Source organism: Engystomops pustulosus, chromosome 10 (assembly GCF_040894005.1).
Source record: "Engystomops pustulosus chromosome 10, aEngPut4.maternal, whole genome shotgun sequence".
Classification (NCBI taxonomy): domain Eukaryota; kingdom Metazoa; phylum Chordata; class Amphibia; order Anura; family Leptodactylidae; genus Engystomops; species Engystomops pustulosus.
The window spans coordinates 69,047,427-69,065,978 of NC_092420.1; the positions used below are offsets into that span (position 1 = coordinate 69,047,427).

At 47.7% G+C, this 18,552-nt stretch overlaps 1 protein-coding gene across 1 annotated transcript; it reads right to left on the reverse strand.

Moving 5' to 3' along the window:
* Positions 1–2,739: 2,739 nt before the first annotated feature.
* On the reverse strand, positions 2,740–3,159 carry LOC140105224 (uncharacterized). The gene has a single exon (XM_072129174.1). The coding sequence runs from the start codon at positions 3,157–3,159 to the stop codon at positions 2,740–2,742; it is 420 nt and encodes a 139-aa protein (XP_071985275.1).
* Between the last annotated feature and the right edge of the window lie 15,393 nt (positions 3,160–18,552).

The window sequence follows — 18,552 nt, forward strand, 5'->3', positions numbered from 1 at the left end:
GTTCAGAGCTGCTGGGGGGACCCACATGGCTGAATCTCAGTCCCCAGGAACCTGGCAGCACCTGTTAAAGGGGGGCTACATATAATGAATCCTTGTAGGGTGAAGGGGGCTTTATATAATGAATCCATGAGGGGGCTGTATATAATATAACCATGAGTGGGCTGTATATAGTTAAAGTATGAGGAGGCAGTATATAAACTAACCATGAGGGGGCTGTGTGGTATGATAAGCTAGAGAAAACTTTAAGGAACAGGGAACTCAATTATACCCAAGTATAAGCCGATGCCCCTAATTTTACCACAAAACCTGGTAAAACCTATATTTTTTTTTACTCGGGTGTAAGCCGAGTTTGGGTTTTCAGCACATTTTTTTGTGCTGAAAACTTAGGCCTATACTCGAGTATATACAGTAGTTACTTAATTTTTAATGCCACCATGTGTGTTCAATGTAAATGGTCTCACTGAGGCTCTGTTGGCCTACACTGAGGCCTACTGAAACCTGTAGCCAATCCTACCTATACTGCTTCATTTTTTGCTTGACATTTCATAGTCTGTTGTCAGGATCGGAGGTAGTGGATCCTCTGAACCACTGCGGATGAAGACACAAGCCGACACCTGGGAATGAAATCTAAGTGGCACCCGGTCTTCACCAGAGGATGCCGTAAAGCGGGATGGTCTTGCTACAGTGTGGTACCACCAGGATGTTAGACAGACGCGACTTGTCCGCAGTGGCAGGCAAGGTCGAGGTACAGGAATTGCAGGCAATCTCGTAATCAGGGACAGGCAGAAGGTCAGGCCGGGCAGCACGGGATCAGAGCAAGAGGTCAAAGCATGCAGCAGAGGAGCGTAGTCGGGAACAGAACTGGGGTCACAATGGGAAATGACAAGTACAGCGCAGTGCATCAGACAAAGGTTTAAATAGCCTTCTGGGAAATGGGCATCACCCATTAATGGTGCGCTGGCCCTTTAAATTGCCTGAAGCCGGCGCACCCTTGTAGACTGGGATGCGCACACGGGCCGCAGGCAGAAATCTGGAGTGGAGACAAAAGAGGCACGCGGGCGCCGCGCCAGCACGGATCACCCGTGCTAGTACCCCCCCTTCGGCCTCCCCCTCTTCTTGGGCTGGAGAAATTTCTGCAGGAGATCATGGTTCAGGATATTGTCCTTGGGCTCCCAAGATCTCTCCTCCAGCCCGAACCCTTTCCAGTCAAAAAGAAGAACTGCTTACCCTTCACCATCTTCATATCAAGGATCTCCTTTACCTCATAGATGTCGGAGGAGTCAGCCACAGGAGTGGAAGTATAATCCCAGATGGACTTCAGATCTCGTACCACCTCCTCAACAGCAGGGATGTCCTAGGACACAGGCAGAGTCAGAGGAGAGTGTGGATGTAGTCCAAAATTGATGATACATGAAGCAGAGCCTGCAGAAGCTGAATCCAAAGAGTTATAAGAAAACTCTGCCCACAGCAACAGAGTGGACCTGTCGTTCTGACGGGAGGAAACAAAATGACTAAGATAGCAGCCCAGAGTCTGGTTTACTCTCTCCACCTGACCTTTAGACTGTGGATGATAGGCAGAGGAAAAGTCCAATTTTACCTGTAGCTGGTTACAGAGGGATCGCCAGAACTTAGAAACAAACTGAACTCCCCGATCAGAAACAATGTGTTTGGGAAGTCCATGGAGTCGGAAGATGTGTTGGAAGAACAGGCAGGCAAGGCTGGGAACAGACTGCAGACCTGGCATAGGAAGGAAATGGGCCATTTTGGAAAAACGTTCGGTTACCACCCAGATGAAGGTATTGCCTGATGAAGACGGCAGGTCTGTGATGAAGTCCATGGCCAACTGAGTCCAGGGGCAGGGTATCAGTAATGGTAGAAGAAGACCAGCAGGTTTGAGACGTGACAGCTTATTCTGGACACAGGAACCCACAAAGTCCCCAACATCTTTGCCAGGTCTGGCCACCAATAGAATCGGGAAATGAGGGCGACAGAGTGCTACAACCCAGGGTGCCCAGCCACACGAGAGCAGTGTCCATAAGACAGAATTTTCCTCTGGAGAGCAGGTCGTACACAGGTCTTGCTAGGAGGTACCCGTCAAAGATCCACAGGAGCGACCAGAAGCATTCGCTGAGGAGGGATGACATGCCGAGGAGCCAGCTTTTCCCCAATGACATCCAAAGCACGAGAAAGGGCATCAGCCTTGATGTTCTTCTCAGTCAGACAGAAATGAATGAGGAAATTGAATCAGGAGAATAAGAGTGACCAGCGAGCTTGATGTGTAAATGAACAAGGGAAAACACATTACCTCTAGGACAGTGATGGCAAACTTTTTAGACGCTGAGTGCCCAAACTACAACCAAAACCCAAATTTTTTTTGCAAAGTGCCAATGTGACAATTTAAGCAGTAACTTATTACTCCCTGCTGTGTCACAGGTTTAAATTGTACAGGCACCTGAGGACACCAATATGATAGAAAGAACGAGAAGTAGTTTGGATTATCATTGTAGTTTCCTTTTAGGGTCCTGGGCTGCCTGGGACTGCAAGAGAAGTTGAGTCCTGTCTGGCGAACCCTGCCCTGGGGTGATGGCCTGGGTGCCCATATAGTGGGCTCTGAGTGCCACCTCTGGCACCCGTGCCATAGGTTCGCCACCACTGCTCTAGGAGGTAATGCCACTCTTCTAAGGCAAACTTCATCTCCAACAGTTCTCAATCTCCAATGGAATAATTCCTAATAAGTTCTTAGAGAAAAATCCACACGTGAGGGTTTGGCCTTTGGGACCCTTCTATGTGAGCATTACATCCTACTGAGGAGGCATCCACTTCCAGAAGGAAAGTCATCTCTGTGTCAGGACGTATAAGAACCGGAGCTAAAGCAAACGCAGACTTTAAGCTTGTGGAGGCTTCTTCAGCAGCCGCAGGACAGAGTCGGGGGATGGCACCCTTCTTGGCGAGCATCACTATAGGAGACACCAGAAAGGAGAAGTACGGCATGAACTGCCGGTAGAAGTTTGTGAAGCCCAAAAACCGCTGTATAGCGCATAGTCCTACAGGATAAGGCCACTGAAGAACAGCAGACAGCTTGGCAGGATCCATCAGAAGACCTCTGGTGACTCCGCTGATGAACTGGCACTTTTCATGTTTGGCATAAAGTTTAGACATTAGTTGAGGAATTGCCGTACGTGAGACTGGTGGGACTCAAGACCCGGAGAAAACACCAGAATGTTGTCAAGACAGATCGCTACACAGGTACATAGTAGGTCCCTGAAGATGTCATTGACAAATTCCTGGAAAACAGCAGCGACATTAAAAAGTCCGAACGGCATAACTAAATACTCGAAGTGTCCGTCACGAGTGTTAAAGGCAGTCTTCCATTTGTCACCCTTGCGAATGATCAAGGGTTGCGAATAGCAATTCTTAGCGGTGATTCTGTTAAGACCACGGTAGTCCATGCACGGACGGAGTGAACCATCCTTTTTGATAATGAAGAAGAAGTCTGCACCAGCCGGGGAAGAGGATTTACTAATGAAACCCCTATGCAGGTTTTCCTAAATCCTGGCCGACATAGCAGCAGTTTAAAGTACAAAGAGTGGGTACACCCAGCCCCGAGGAGAAGAAGCACCCTGTAGGAGATCAACAGGGCAGTCATAGGGGTGGTGAGGTGGCAAAGTCTTGGCTTGCTTCTTAGAAAAAACATCCGCAAAGTCCTGATAGCAAGTTGGGAGACGCTCCAGAGGCTTGGGAACCAAAGAAGCGACCATGATGGGTACTGGATGAGGAGCCACCATGCAACGGGACTGGCAATAAGGCCCCCAACGAAGAATTTCCCCCATCTTCCAACTAAGCAGAGGAGCATGGAGCTGCAACCACACAAGACCCAGCAGGAGGGGCGAGGTGGAGTGAGGCAGTACATAGAAGGATAGTCTCTCCTTATATGGGGCTCCAACTTGCAGGTACAAGAGCTGTGTGCGATATCAGAGACTGGATCAGAGAGAATCTAGCCACTGACCAAGGAGATGACCAGGGGCTTCTCAAGGCGGACCGCTGGGATGTGATGCTGAGAGATCAGGGCAGCATCCACAAAGTTTCCTGCAGATGTGGAGTCAACACTGAGGAGCACGGGAATGAACAGAAACGGAGAAGCTTTGCTCACACCTAGGGACGCTTTTCCCAAGAACTCTAGGTGCTGGCATTTCCAAACGTTGGGGACAGACAGGACAATGAAGTGCTCTGGACTGGCACAATACAGGCAGAGGTTCCCTTGACGTCTTTTGGTACTCTCCTCCGAGGAGAGTCTGGCACTGTCCACCTGCATAGGCTCCTCTTCAGATGGTAAGTCTAGAGGCTAGAGCAGCCTTTGGAAAGCAAGAGCCAGGCAAGGTAGACGTCGTAGATGGACTTAGGGTTGCTTGTGACGTAACTCCTTGGAACGCTTCCTGAACCGCACGTCAATCCGAGTGGCTAAGATGATGAGACCACTCAGAGTAGACGGCAGGTCACGAGCAGAGAGAAAAGAGACCTTTTCTGAAGGTTGCGGACAGGGCTGCATTGTTCCAGGAGAGTTCCAAGGCTATGGAACTGGACAGCATATTCTTCTACGGACAACTCTCCTTGGCACAGGTTCAGCAACGCAGTCTCAGCAGAGGAGGCCCGTGCAGGTTCTTCCTTCAGCGGGATCCATGGTCAGATCTTACTGTCAGTATCAGAGGTAGTGGATCCTCTGAACTACAGCGGACGTTGACACAAGCCGATACCTGGGACTGGAATCTAAGTGGTACCCGGTGTTTAACAGAGGACGCCGCAAAGCAGAATGGTCTTGCTACGGCGTGGTACCACCAAGTCGTTACACAGGTACAACTTGTCCATGGCGGCAGCCAAGGTCTCATAGTCGGGAACAGGCAGAAGGTCAGCATGGGCAGCACGGGATCAGAGTCAGGGTCATAGCAATAGGTCAAGGCAGGCAGCGGAGGAGCGTAGTTGGGAACAGAACCGGGGTCACAATGGGAAATCTCATTGCAGGGTATCAGGGTATCAGACAAAGCTTTCTCTAAGGCACAAGGCAGGGTGTGATGGGAGAGGCAGCGCCAATTACGGTGCACTGACCCTTCAAATTTACTGAAGCCGGTGAGTTGGCGTCCCCATCTCCTAGGATGGGCCGCAAACAGGAATCCAGAGTGGGAACAGGTGAGTTGCGCCATGCCAGCGGGCACCGAGGGGCACCGGTGAGCCTGCAACCGGCGATTTGGACCATGGGAGCACCCTTGACATCTGTCTTGTGTTTGTTTTTCTTTACCTGTAATGTGCATTTACTAGAGAAGGAACCTTTGCCCAGTTTTCGGGAAAGTAGGGAGAAACTGAGGTTACATAGCACCAAACAGTTGGTGGTGCAGGAAGACAATTATCGGTGATAATAACGGATTGTGCACCTGCATGTCCATCACATCAGATGGACAGATTTCTTTCCACTGGAAGTAAAAGTAGAAGCTTTTATAGTACGACAGAAAGCAGAGATCTATAAAAAGATGAGGAGTTGATACAGAAAGTATACTGGAAAATTTATAACTTTTCCTTACACAAACCATATCAATTATTTGCTGAAAGTGGACAACCTCTTTAATCTTTTTTCATAATATAATTTAAAAGAAATAAAAATCTATTGATGATTTTAGGATTGATATATACAGTATTTTGATAACGGAGCTCTTTTGCCCCCCTTTAGAGAAATCATAAGATTAGACTACTACCGTATATACTCGTGTATAAGCCGAGTTTTTCAGCACAAAAAATGTGCTGAAAAACCTAATCTCGGCTTATACACGAGTTAATTAAAAAAAAAAAAACATGTGTTAATAAAAAAAAAAATTAATACTCACCCTCCGGCTCCCGGTCATCGGCGGCGGCTCCTGGTCCTCGGCGGCAGCTCCCGATCCTCTGCGGCGGCTTCTCTCTTCGATCTTCACGTGCCGGCAGTCGCGTCTATGCGACTTGCCGGCGGGCGCACAATATGATGTAGCGGTGTCGCCGCTGATGACGTCATCAGCGGCGACACCGCCGCATCGCACTGTGCGCCCGCTGGCAAGTCGCATGGACGCGACTGCCGGCACGTGAAGATCGAAGAGAGAAGCCGCCGCAATGGATCGGGAGCTGCCGCCAAGGACCGGGAGCCGCCGCCCAGGACCAGGAGCCGCCGCCGAGGACCGGGAGCCGCCACTTCAAATCAAAGGTGAGTATCGTCGGAGGGTGAGTATTAAGTTTTTTTATTATACTGAGGGCAGGCTGTATACTTTTTGGGGCAGGCTGTATACTTTTTGGGGCAGGCTGTATACTTTTTGGGGGCAGGCTGTATACTTCATGGGGGCAGGCTGTATACTTCATGCGGGCAGGCTGTATACTTCATGGGGGCAGGCTGATTGTATACTACAGGGGGCTAGCTGGCTGTATACTACACCCTCGGCTTATACTCGAGTCAATAGGTTTTCCCATTTTTTTGTGGTAAAATTAGGGGTCTCTGCTTATACTCGGGTCGGCTTATACTCGAGTATATACGGCACTTATTCTAGGATTTTTTTATTAGAAAATTAGACAATAATGATAGGTAAAATCAAGGAGACAAATTTTTAGATATGTCTCACGTTACAATCCCCTAAGTCTTTCATGCAATGACATAATTCTGTGTGATGAAAGCATTTAGTGGGAATATCATCTTGTTGAATTATGCGGCAATGAGATAAGCCACTGATGAGTTCATGTTGTGACGCGGCTGTTAGAAATGTCATTATCTTACAGGGAGTCTATGGTGGTAATTAATGAGAGGAGGTGAAGCATGAATTGCAGTCCTGGCTTCTTCTCATTTCATAGTTTTGCTATTAATGCAGAGAAACATATGTGTACTGTACTAGGAATGGTTACAGAAAACTGCATTCATTTCAAAGAAGGGACAGGCGAATAATGAATGTTGGTTAATTAGGTTTTGTTCTTGTTTTCAAGTCATATCCATTTTTGTTTGGAGACTTGTGTGGCAGACTATACTGGTAGAGGATATGTAAAAAAATGTAGGACATTGCTAAATAATGCATTAAGGTAAAAATACACTGATCAGTCATAATATTATGACATATATTCTGCAGATCCAACCCTAGAGGCTACAAAAAGTGCTCTGACCTAGACAAAGATAGGAGGAGATTTATCATACGCCAACCTTTAGGTCTCCTGATGTATCTGGCGGGCATCTGCACAAAAATCATGTGAATATTCAAGGCGGACATTCGCATGGTCGGTAGCACTCAGGCCACCAGCTCTAGACCAAGGGGGCATGGAGTATAATAATAGCAATGCCTGGCAGTTTGCAAAGCATTGCGATTATTTCAGTTTTGTGGTGTTGAAGCCATTATAAATGTCCCCCATAGACTGCACAAGATCCCTGTAGCATTTCACAGAAAATCCTTAAAGGGGTTGGACTCTTTCCAAGTAATATCTGTACTTATACTTATCTGCAGCCTTGCTGTTCCCTCTTTATTCTAGTCCAGGTATAAATAAACAGGCCCATCTGGTATATGAGGTGCTAGATGTCATTGTTACCTCTCTCACTATTGGTCTAGCCATCCTCTAATCATAGGGCACACCAATTCTGGGACATGTTCAGGGAAAATGAGTTCAATGAGTTCCCAGGAGCATGCTCAGTGACATAAGAGGGGAGAAGGAGAGAGCTGTGTTGAAATTGGGTGCTGAGCAGTCTGAGGGTAACTGGTTAATATTAAAACTCTGCCTATTTAGGAGGGCTCAAGGAAGAACAGAATAAGTTTGTGACCAGGTAAGTCTTTCTTGGATTAGATTTTTTCCCCATAGCCTTTGGATGCTCAATTTGACCAAAATCTGGGGCATGTGGAGGCCAAGTTGAACACCTTAAACCCTTTGCCATGTTTCCTGAAGCATTTCTCCAATAATGGTTAAATACTAGAGATGAGCGAGCACTAAAATGCTCGGGTACTCGTTATTCGAGACGAACTTTTCCCGATGCTCGAGTGCTCGTTTCGAGTAACGAGCCCCATTGAAGTCAATGGGAGACTCGAGCATTTTTCAAGGGGACCAAGGCTCTGCACAGGGAAGCTTGGCCAAACACCTGGGAACCTCAGAAAAGGATGGAAACACCACAGAAATGGACAGGAAACAGCAGGAGCAGCATGCATGGATGCCTCTGAGGCTGCTTAATCGCACCATTATGCCAAAACTATGGGCAACAGCATGGCCATGACAGAGTGACAGAATGAAGCTAGATAGCATCTAAAACATCCAATAATTGACCCTGACACTATAGGGGACGGCATGCAGAGGCAGCGGCAGCAGCGGCAGGCTAGAGAGTGGCATGGCGACATACCCTAAATGGACTCAGGCTTCAAACCAATGGGTGGCAGAGAGGAACCAAAGGAGGTGAGCAAGAAGCGCTCAAATAATATCGGTACATGATAAAAGTTTGCCAGTATATTTTGTGGATTACACAGCAGGGTGGCGACAAAGTTAACATGGAAGCCATGAAAACAACCCAAAATTCTGCCTGACAAAGCTCGTTTTATAAGGGGACCATGTATGGAGGCAGTGAACTAGTAGTAGATTAAAGGTGCTGCAGTTAAAACTATGTTAGTTGGATCTTGGCATGGAGCTGGCGCTCCGCTGCCAGGCGAGCTTTCGCCAATCCAAGCCCCTGTCTCTAGGCTACTCCCCAAACAGCACTTCTAAGAACCTTTTGTATAAGATCAAGTGTAGTAGCGTTCTTATAAGTTTGGGATATGGCGGGTGAGGGGAATGTAAACAGATGCGCAAGAAGCGCATGATGCGCATGGAGCTGGCGCTCCGCTGCCAGGCGATCTTTCGCCAATCCAAGCCCCTGTCTCTAGGCTACTCCCCAAACAGCACTTCTAAGAACCTTTTGTATAAGATCAAGTGTAGTATAAGTTTAGGATATGGCGGGTGAGGGGAATGTAAACAGAAGCGCAAGAAGCGCTGAAATAATATTGGTAAATGATAAAAGTTTGCCAGTATATTTTGTGGATAACACAGCTGGGTGGCGACAAAGTTAACAACTTTGATGTGGAATCCATGAAAACAACCCAAATTTCTGCCTGACACACCTCGTTTGATAAAGGGACGATGTATGGAGGCAGCTATATGGACGACTTTTGGAGGTAGCAATGGAGACAACGTGTGGAGGCTGCTATGGAGACAATTTAATTTGGATAGTGCCTGTATGTGGCAGTCCAAAAAAGTTTTCAAACCAGAGGAGCAGGTAGGTGGCCCTCCAGAAAAATGGAATAGATTGAGTGCCTGTATGTGGCAGTCCAAAAAAGTTTTCAAACCAGAGGAGCAGGTAGGTGGCCCTCCAGAAAAATGAAATGGATTGAGTGCCTGTATGTGGCAGTCCAAAAAAGTTTTCAAACCAGAGGAGCAGGTAGGTGGCCCTCCAGAAAAATGAAATAGATTGAGTGCCTGTATGTGGCAGTCCAAAAAAGTTTTCAAACCAGAGGAGCAGGTAGGTGGCCCTCCAGAAAAATGGAATAGATTGAGTGCCTGTATGTGGCAGTCCAAAAAAGTTTTCAAACCAGAGGAGCAGGTAGGTGGCCCTCCAGAAAAATGGAATAGATTGAGTGCCTGTATGTGGCAGTCCAAAAAAGTTTTCAAACCAGAGGAGCAGGTAGGTGGCCCTCCAGAAAAATGAAATAGATTGAGTGCCTGTATGTGGCAGTCCAAAAAAGTTTTCAAACCAGAGGAGCAGGTAGGTGGCCCTCCAGAGAAATGGAATAGATTGAGTGCCTGTATGTGGCAGTCCAAAAAAGTTTTCAAACCAGAGGAGCAGGTAGGTGGCCCTCCAGAAAAATGGAATAGATTGAGTGCCTGTATGTGGCAGTCCAAAAAAGTTTTCAAACCAGAGGAGCAGGTAGGTGGCCCTCCAGAAAAATGAAATAGATTGAGTGCCTGTATGTGGCAGTCCAAAAAAGTTTTCAAACCAGAGGAGCAGGTAGGTGGCCCTCCAGAAAAATGAAATAGATTGAGTGCCTGTATGTGGCAGTCCAAAAAAGTTTTCAAACCAGAGGAGCAGGTAGGTGGCCCTCCAGAAAAATTGAATAGATTGAGTGCCTGTATGTGGCACTCCCAAAAATTGTTTAAAACAGAGGACCGGGTCGGTGGCCCTCCAGAAAAATTAAATGCATAAAGTACTATAGCTAGAGCCAGTGGGCCCTGTCAAAAAATAGCCAGTTTCCTCTGCTTTACTGTACAAAGAGGAGGAGAAGGAGGAAAATGAGGAGGAGGAGGAGTGGATAAATTATTCAAGTTGAGCTTCCTTCACCTGGTGGAGATTGGAAATCCAGGCTTTATTCATCTTAATAAGCGTCAGCCTGTCAGCGCTGTCAGTCGACAGGCGTGTACGCTTATCGGTGATGATGCCACCAGCTGCACTGAAAACCCGCTCGGACAAGACGCTAGCGGCAGGGCAGGCAAGAACCTCCAAGGCGTACAGCGCCAGTTCGTGCCACATGTCCAGCTTTGAAACCCAGTAGTTGTAGGGAGCTGTGTGATCATTTAGGACGATGGTATGGTCAGCTACGTACTCCCTCACCATCTTTCTGTAAAGATCAGCCCTACTCTGCCGAGACTGGGGACAGGTGACAGTGTCTTGCTGGGGTGACATAAAGCTGGCAAAAGCCTTGTAAAGCGTACCCTTGCCAGTGCTGGACAAGCTGCCTGCTCGCCTACTCTCCCTCGCTACTTGTCCCGCAGAACTACGCACTCTGCCGCTAGCGCTGTCAGAAGGGAAATACTGTTTCAGCTTGTGCACCAGGGCCTGCTGGTATTCATGCATTCTCACACTCCTTTCCTCTCCAGGGATGAGAGTGGAAAGATTTTGCTTGTACCGTGGGTCCAGGAGAGTGAACACCCAGTAATCGGTGCTGGAATAAATTCTTTGAACGCGATGGTCACGGGATAGGTAGCCTAGCATGAAATCTGCCATATGCGCCAGAGTACCAACGCGTAAGAATTCACTCCCCTCAATGGCCTGACTGTCCATTTCCTCCTCCTCCAACTCCTCCAACTCCTCTTCTTCTGCCCATACACGCTGAACAGTGAAGGACTCAACAATGGTCCCCTCTTGTGTCTCGCCAACATTCTCCTCCTCTTCCTCCTCATCCACCTCCACCTCCTCCGATATGCGCTGAGAAACAGACCTAAGGGTGCTTTGGCTATCAACAAGGGAATCTTCTTCCCCCGTCTCTTGTGACGAGCGCAAAGCTTCCGACTTCATGCTGATCAGAGAGTTTTTCAACAGGCCAAGCAGCGGGATGGTGAGGCTGATGATGGCGGCATCGCCACTGACCATCTGTGTTGACTCCTCAAAGTTACTCAGCACCTGACAGATATCAGACATCCACGTCCACTCCTCATTGTAGACTTGAGGAAGCTGACTGACCTGACTACCAGTTCTGGTGGAAGTTGACATCTGGCAGTCTACAATGGCTCGGCACTGCTGGTAAACTCTGGATAACATGGTCAGTGTTGAATTCCACCTCGTGGGCACGTCGCACAACAGTCGGTGAGCGGGCAGTTGGAGGCGGCGCTGCGCTGCCCTGAGAGTGGCAGCATCTGTGCTGGACTTCCTGAAATGCGCACAGATGCGGCGCACCTTTGTGAGCAAATCAGACAGATTGGGGTATGTCTTGAGGAAACGCTGAACTATCAGATTTAACACATGGGCCAGGCATGGCACATGTGTCAGTCTGCCGAGTTGCAGAGCCGCCACCAGGTTACGGCCGTTGTCACACACAACCATGCCTGGCTTCAGGTTCAGCGGTGCCAGCCACAGATCAGTCTGCGCCGTGATGCCCTGTAATAGCTCTTGGGCGGTGTGCCTTTTGTCGCCTAGGCTCAGCAGTTTGAGCACCGCCTGCTGTCGCTTAGCGACGGCACTGCTGCTGTGCCTAGAGCTACCGACTGATGGCGCCATGCCCACGGATGGTAATTCGGAGGAGGAGGAGGTGGAGGAGGGGTGGGAGGAGGAGGAGGCATAGTAGGCCTGAAACACCTGGACCGAGGTAGGCCCCGCAATCCTCGGCGTCGGCAGTATATGACCAGTCGCAAGGTCAAACTCGGTCCCAGCCTCCACCAAGGTAAAACACAATGTGCCGTCAGCGATATATAGTGGCCCTGCCCGGCAGCACTCGTCCACGTGTCCGTGGTCAGGTGGACCTTGTCAGAAACGGCGTTGGTCAGGGCGCGGATTATGTTGTCTGACACGTGCTGGTGCAGGGCTGGGACGGCACATCGGGAAAAGTAGTGGCGGCTGGGGACCGAATACCGAGGGGCGGCCGCCGCCATGAGGCTGCGAAAGGCCTCGGTCTCTACTAGCCTATAGGGCAGCATCTCCAGGCTTAGCAATCTGGAAATGTGCACATTAAGGGCTTGGGCGTGCGGGTGGGTTGCACTATATTTGCGTTTCTGCTCCAGCGTCTGGGGTATGGAGAGCTGAACGCTGGTGGATGCTGTGGAGGATCGTGGAGGCGACGATGTGGTTTTTGTGGCAGGGTCCTGGGCAGGGGGCTGACTATCAGCTGACACAGGGGAAGGAGCAGTGGTGTGCACGGCCGGAGGTGAACGCGCTTGTTGCCACTGAGTGGGGTGTTTAGCATTCATATGCCTGCGCATACTGGTGGTAGTTAAGCTATTAGTGGTGGAACCCCTGCTGATCCTGGTTTGGCAAATGTGGCACACCACAGTCCGTCGGTCATCCGGTGTTTCCTTAAAGAACCTCCAGACTTCTGAAAATCTAGCCCTCGCCGCAGGAGCCCTCGCCACGGGATCTTCACTAGTTGACACATTTGGCGCTGATGCACCAGCTCTGGCCCTGCCTCTCCGTCTGGCCCCACCACTGCCTCTTCCAACCTGTTCTGGTCGAGGACTCTCCTCCGTCTCAGAAGCACTGTGTTCACCCGGCCTCTCAACCCAGCTTGGGTCTGTCACCTCATCATCCTCCGATCCCTCAGTCTGCTCCCCCCTCGGACTTCCTGCCCTGACAACAACTTCCCCACTGTCTGACAACCGTGTCTCCTCATCGTCGGACACCTCTTTACACACTTCTTCCAGTACGTCAACAAGGTCATCATCACCCACAGACTGCGACTGGTGGAAAACCTGGGCATCGGAAAATTGCTCATCAGCAACCGGACAAGTGGTTTGTGACTATGGGAAGGGTCCAGAAAACAGTTCCTCAGAATATGCCGGTTCAAATGCCAAATTTTCCTGGGAGGGGGCAGACTGGGGGGGAGGAGGATGAGGTGCAGGAGCTGGAGGAGTGCCGATTTCGGTGACATGGGTGGACTACGTGGAAGACTGACTGGTGGACAAATTGCTCGAAGCATTGTCGGCAATCCACGACATCACCTGTTCGCACTGTTCTGGCCTCAACAGTGCTCCACCACGAGTCCCAGTAACTTCAGACATGAACCTAGGGAGTGTAGCTCTGCGGCGTTCCCCTGCTCCCTCATAAGCAGGTGGTGTCTCACCCAGCCCAGGACCACGGCCTCTGACCCCTGCAGTAGTTGGACGCCCACGTCCCCGCCCTCGTCCTCTACCCCTAGCCCTCGGGTTAAACATTTTGAAAATGAGAGGTATAACTTTAATTTTTTTTTTAACTTTTTTTTGTGTTTTTTTTTTTTTTTGTGTTTTTTAGTTTTTAAAACCAAACGATGCTATCCTATTGCTATGGCTATTTTCTAGCCAAGTATGAAAGCACACTGCTATGCCAGATGAGATGACACTGAGTTATGAAAAAAATAAACGTAAAATAAAAAAGGAAGTGGCAGACTGTGCCTAATTGAAATCCAACCCCGGGCCCTAATAAATTTTCCCACTTCGGTCTTTGCGATGGATATGTGCGTCACTAAGCGCAAAACACAGTGGTCGCAAGTCTCACTCCAAATTGCTCACAATTTGCTAGTAGATGCACTGCAGCAACTACAGCCACCAGCAGATCAACCAGAAATCAAATATATATAACGCTACTGTAGGCGTAAGTAAGCCGTTTGGATTCTCCTATGGCTATTTTCTAGCCAAGTATTAAAGCACACTACTATGCCAGATGAGATGACGCTGAGTTATGAAAAAAATAAACGTAAAATAAAAAAGGAAATGGCAGACTGTGCCTAATTGAAATCCAAAACGGGCCCTAATAAATTTTCCCACTTCGGTCTTTGCGATGGATATGTGCGTCACTAAGCGCAAAACACAGTGGTCGCAAGTCTCACTCCAAATTGCTCACAATTTGCTAGTAGATGCACTGCAGCAACTACAGCCACCAGCAGATCAACCAGAAATCAAATATATATAACGCTACTGTAGGCGTAAGTAAGCCGTTTGGATTCTCCTATGGCTATTTTCTAGCCAAGTATTAAAGCACACTACTATGCAAGATGAGATGACACTGAGTTATTAAAAAAATAAACGTAAAATAAAAAGAAACTGGCAGACTGTGCCTAATTGAAATCAAACCCCTAATAAATTTTCCCACTTTGGTGTTTGAGGTGGATATGTGTGTCACTAAGAGCTAAACACAACGGTAGCAAGTCCCCCTGCTAATTCCTCACAATATGGTACTAGCTGCACTACTAGTGCCAGCAAGCCCAGCCACAAGCAAACAAAAAAAAAAAGTATAACGTTATTGTAGCCCTAAGAAGGGCTGTTGGGTTGTTGTAGAATCACTCCTGCCTAACAGTAAGCTAATAGAACACCCTAACGCTTTCCCTGACCAGCAGCAGCTCTCTCCCTAGCGGCATCCAGACAGAGAATGATCCGAGCAGCGCGGGCAGCGGCTAGTCTATCCCAGGGTCACCTGATCTGGCCAGCCAACCACTGCTATCGACGTGTAAGGGTACCACGTCATGCTGGGTGGAGTGCAGAGTCTCCTGGCTTGTGATTGGCTCTGTTTCTGGCCGCCAAAAAGCAAAACGGCGGGAGCTGCCATTTTCTCGAGCGGGCGAAATACTCGTCTAGAAAGTCAAGAAGTCACACTGAAATGATGAGAAGAACTCTATGAATTTGTTAAAACTTGTGAATTTCCCCACTGTGGGACTAATAAAGGATTATCTTATCTTATTGCTATTATGTCAATGAAAATATAGATTTATAAGCAACCCATATAGAGGCAAGAAAATGTTTCAGTCTGTATCTCAGATGTTCATCAGTTAACAGATTGTCCCTGGAATTGGAAGATGGTGACCAGTTGCCTAACAATAAGGCTGCAAGTGTTTAGAGAGAAAGCGGAACACACACTCTAGAAGTCTAGGTCTTTCACTCTTAACACTCGCAGCCTCATTACTAGACAACTGGTCACCATCTTCCAATTCAAGGGACAATTGATTGAAGGTCTAGGATACAGACTGAAACATTTTCTTGCCAGTATACAGATTGCTTATGAATCTATATTTTCGGTGACTTAATAGCAATAAAGTTCATCTGATCATCTGATTTTGAGTTGATAGTACTGATTTACCAATAAAGTTTGAAGCTTGGCAAGAGATATTATCCTGCTGATAGAGGTCACTAGGGAAGACCATTTGCATAAGGGGTTGTAATTGGTCTATTTAATGTTTAGTAGGTGGTACATATCATATACCTTAATTGATCCCAGGATCCAAAGTTTCTCAGCTAACCATTTCCCAGAGCTTTGCATTGAGCCTGTAGCCTTTTGTTTTGAGTGTGATCTCCCCACAAGTATGTGGAGCTCACGTACCTACTAGAGATGAGCGAACATGCTCGTCCGAGCTTGATGCTCGGTCGAGCATTAGGGTACTCGAAACTGCTCGTTACTCGGACGAATACTTCGCCCGCTCGAGAAAATGGCAGCTCCCGCCGTTTTGCTTTTTGGCGGCCAGAAACAGAGCCAATCACAAGCCAGGAGACTCTGCACTCCACCCAGCATGACGTGGTACCCTTACACGTCGATAGCAGTGGTTGGCTGGCCAGATCAGGTGACCCTGGGATAGACTAGCCGCTGGCCGCGCTGCTCGGATCATTCTGTCTCTGGATGCCGCTAGGGAGAGAGCTGCTGCTGGTCAGGGAAAGCGTTAGGGTGTTCTATTAGCTTACTGTTAGGCAGGAGTGATTCTCAAAGAACCCAACAGCCCTTCTTAGGGCTACAATAACGTTCTACTTTTTTTATTTTAATTTGCATCTTTTACCATTTTGTGAGGAATTAGCAGGGGGACTTGCTACCGTTGTGTTTAGCTCTTAGTGGCACACATATCCATAGCAAAGACCGAAGTGGGAAAATTCAGTAGGGGTTGGATTTCTATTAGGCAATAACTCAGTGTCATCTCATCTGGCATAGTAGTGTGCTTCCTTTGATACTTGGCTAGAAAATAGCCATAGGAGAATACAAACAGCTTCTTGAAGCCTACAGTAGCGTTCTATATATTTGATTTCTGGTTGATCTGCTGGTGGCTGTAGTTTCTGCAGTGCATGTACTTGCCAATTCTGAGCAATTTGTAGTGAGACTTGCGACCGCTGTGTTCTGCGCTTAGTGGCGCACATATCCATAGCAAAGGCCGAAGTGGCAAAATTCAGTAGGGGTTGGATTTCTATTAGGCAATAACTCAGTGTCATCTCATCTGGCATAGTAGTGTGCTTCCTTTGATACTTGGCTAGAAAATAGCCATAGGAGAATACAAACAGCTTCTTGAAGCCTACAGTAGCGTTCTATATATTTGATTTCTGGTTGATCTGCTGGTGGCTGTAGTTTCTGCAGTGCATGTACTTGCCAATTCTGAGCAATTTGTAGTGAGACTTGCGACCGCTGTGTTCTGCGCTTAGTGGCGCACATATCCATAGCAAAGGCCGAAGTGGCAAAATTCAGTAGGGGTTGGATTTCTATTAGGCAATAACTCAGTGTCATCTCATCTGGCATAGTAGTGTGCTTCCTTTGATACTTGGCTAGAAAATAGCCATAGGAGAATACAAACAGCTTCTTGAAGCCTACAGTAGCGTTCTATATATTTGATTTCTGGTTGATCTGCTGGTGGCTGTAGTTTCTGCAGTGCATGTACTTGCCAATTCTGAGCAATTTGTAGTGAGACTTGCGACCGCTGTGTTCTGCGCTTAGTGGCGCACATATCCATAGCAAAGGCCGAAGTGGCAAAATTCAGTAGGGGTTGGATTTCTATTAGGCAATAACTCAGTGTCATCTCATCTGGCATAGTAGTGTGCTTCCTTTGATACTTGGCTAGAAAATAGCCATAGGAGAATACAAACAGCTTCTTGAAGCCTACAGTAGCGTTCTATATATTTGATTTCTGGTTGATCTGCTGGAGGCTGTAGTTTCTGCAGTGCATGTACTTGCCAATTCTGAGCAATTTGTAGTGAGACTTGCGACCGCTGTGTTCTGCGCTTAGTGGCGCACATATCCATAGCAAAGGCCGAAGTGGCAAAATTCAGTAGGGGTTGGATTTCTATTAGGCAATAACTCAGTGTCATCTCATCTGGCATAGTAGTGTGCTTCCTTTGATACTTGGCTAGAAAATAGCCATAGGAGAATACAAACAGCTTCTTGAAGCCTACAGTAGCGTTCTATATATTTGATTTCTGGTTGATCTGCTGGTGGCTGTAGTTTCTGCAGTGCATGTACTTGCCAATTCTGAGCAATTTGTAGTGAGACTTGCGACCGCTGTGTTCTGCGCTTAGTGGCGCACATATCCATAGCAAAGGCCGAAGTGGCAAAATTCAGTAGGGGTTGGATTTCTATTAGGCAATAACTCAGTGTCATCTCATCTGGCATAGTAGTGTGCTTCCTTTGATACTTGGCTAGAAAATAGCCATAGGAGAATACAAACAGCTTCTTGAAGCCTACAGTAGCGTTCTATATATTTGATTTCTGGTTGATCTGCTGGTGGCTGTAGTTTCTGCAGTGCATGTACTTGCCAATTCTGAGCAATTTGTAGTGAGACTTGCGACCGCTGTGTTCTGCGCTTAGTGGCGCACATATCCATAGCAAAGGCCGAAGTGGCAAAATTCAGTAGGGGTTGGATTTCTATTAGGCAATAACTCAGTGTCATCTCATCTGGCATAGTAGTGTGCTTCCTTTGATACTTGGCTAGAAAATAGCCATAGGAGAATACAAACAGCTTCTTGAAGCCTACAGTAGCGTTCTATATATTTGATTTCTGGTTGATCTGCTGGTGGCTGTAGTTTCTGCAGTGCATGTACTTGCCAATTCTGAGCAATTTGTAGTGAGACTTGCGACCGCTGTGTTCTGCGCTTAGTGGCGCACATATCCATAGCAAAGGCCGAAGTGGCAAAATTCAGTAGGGGTTGGATTTCTATTAGGCAATAACTCAGTGTCATCTCATCTGGCATAGTAGTGTGCTTCCTTTGATACTTGGCTAGAAAATAGCCATAGGAGAATACAAACAGCTTCTTGAAGCCTACAGTAGCGTTCTATATATTTGATTTCTGGTTGATCTGCTGGTGGCTGTAGTTTCTGCAGTGCATGTACTTGCCAATTCTGAGCAATTTGTAGTG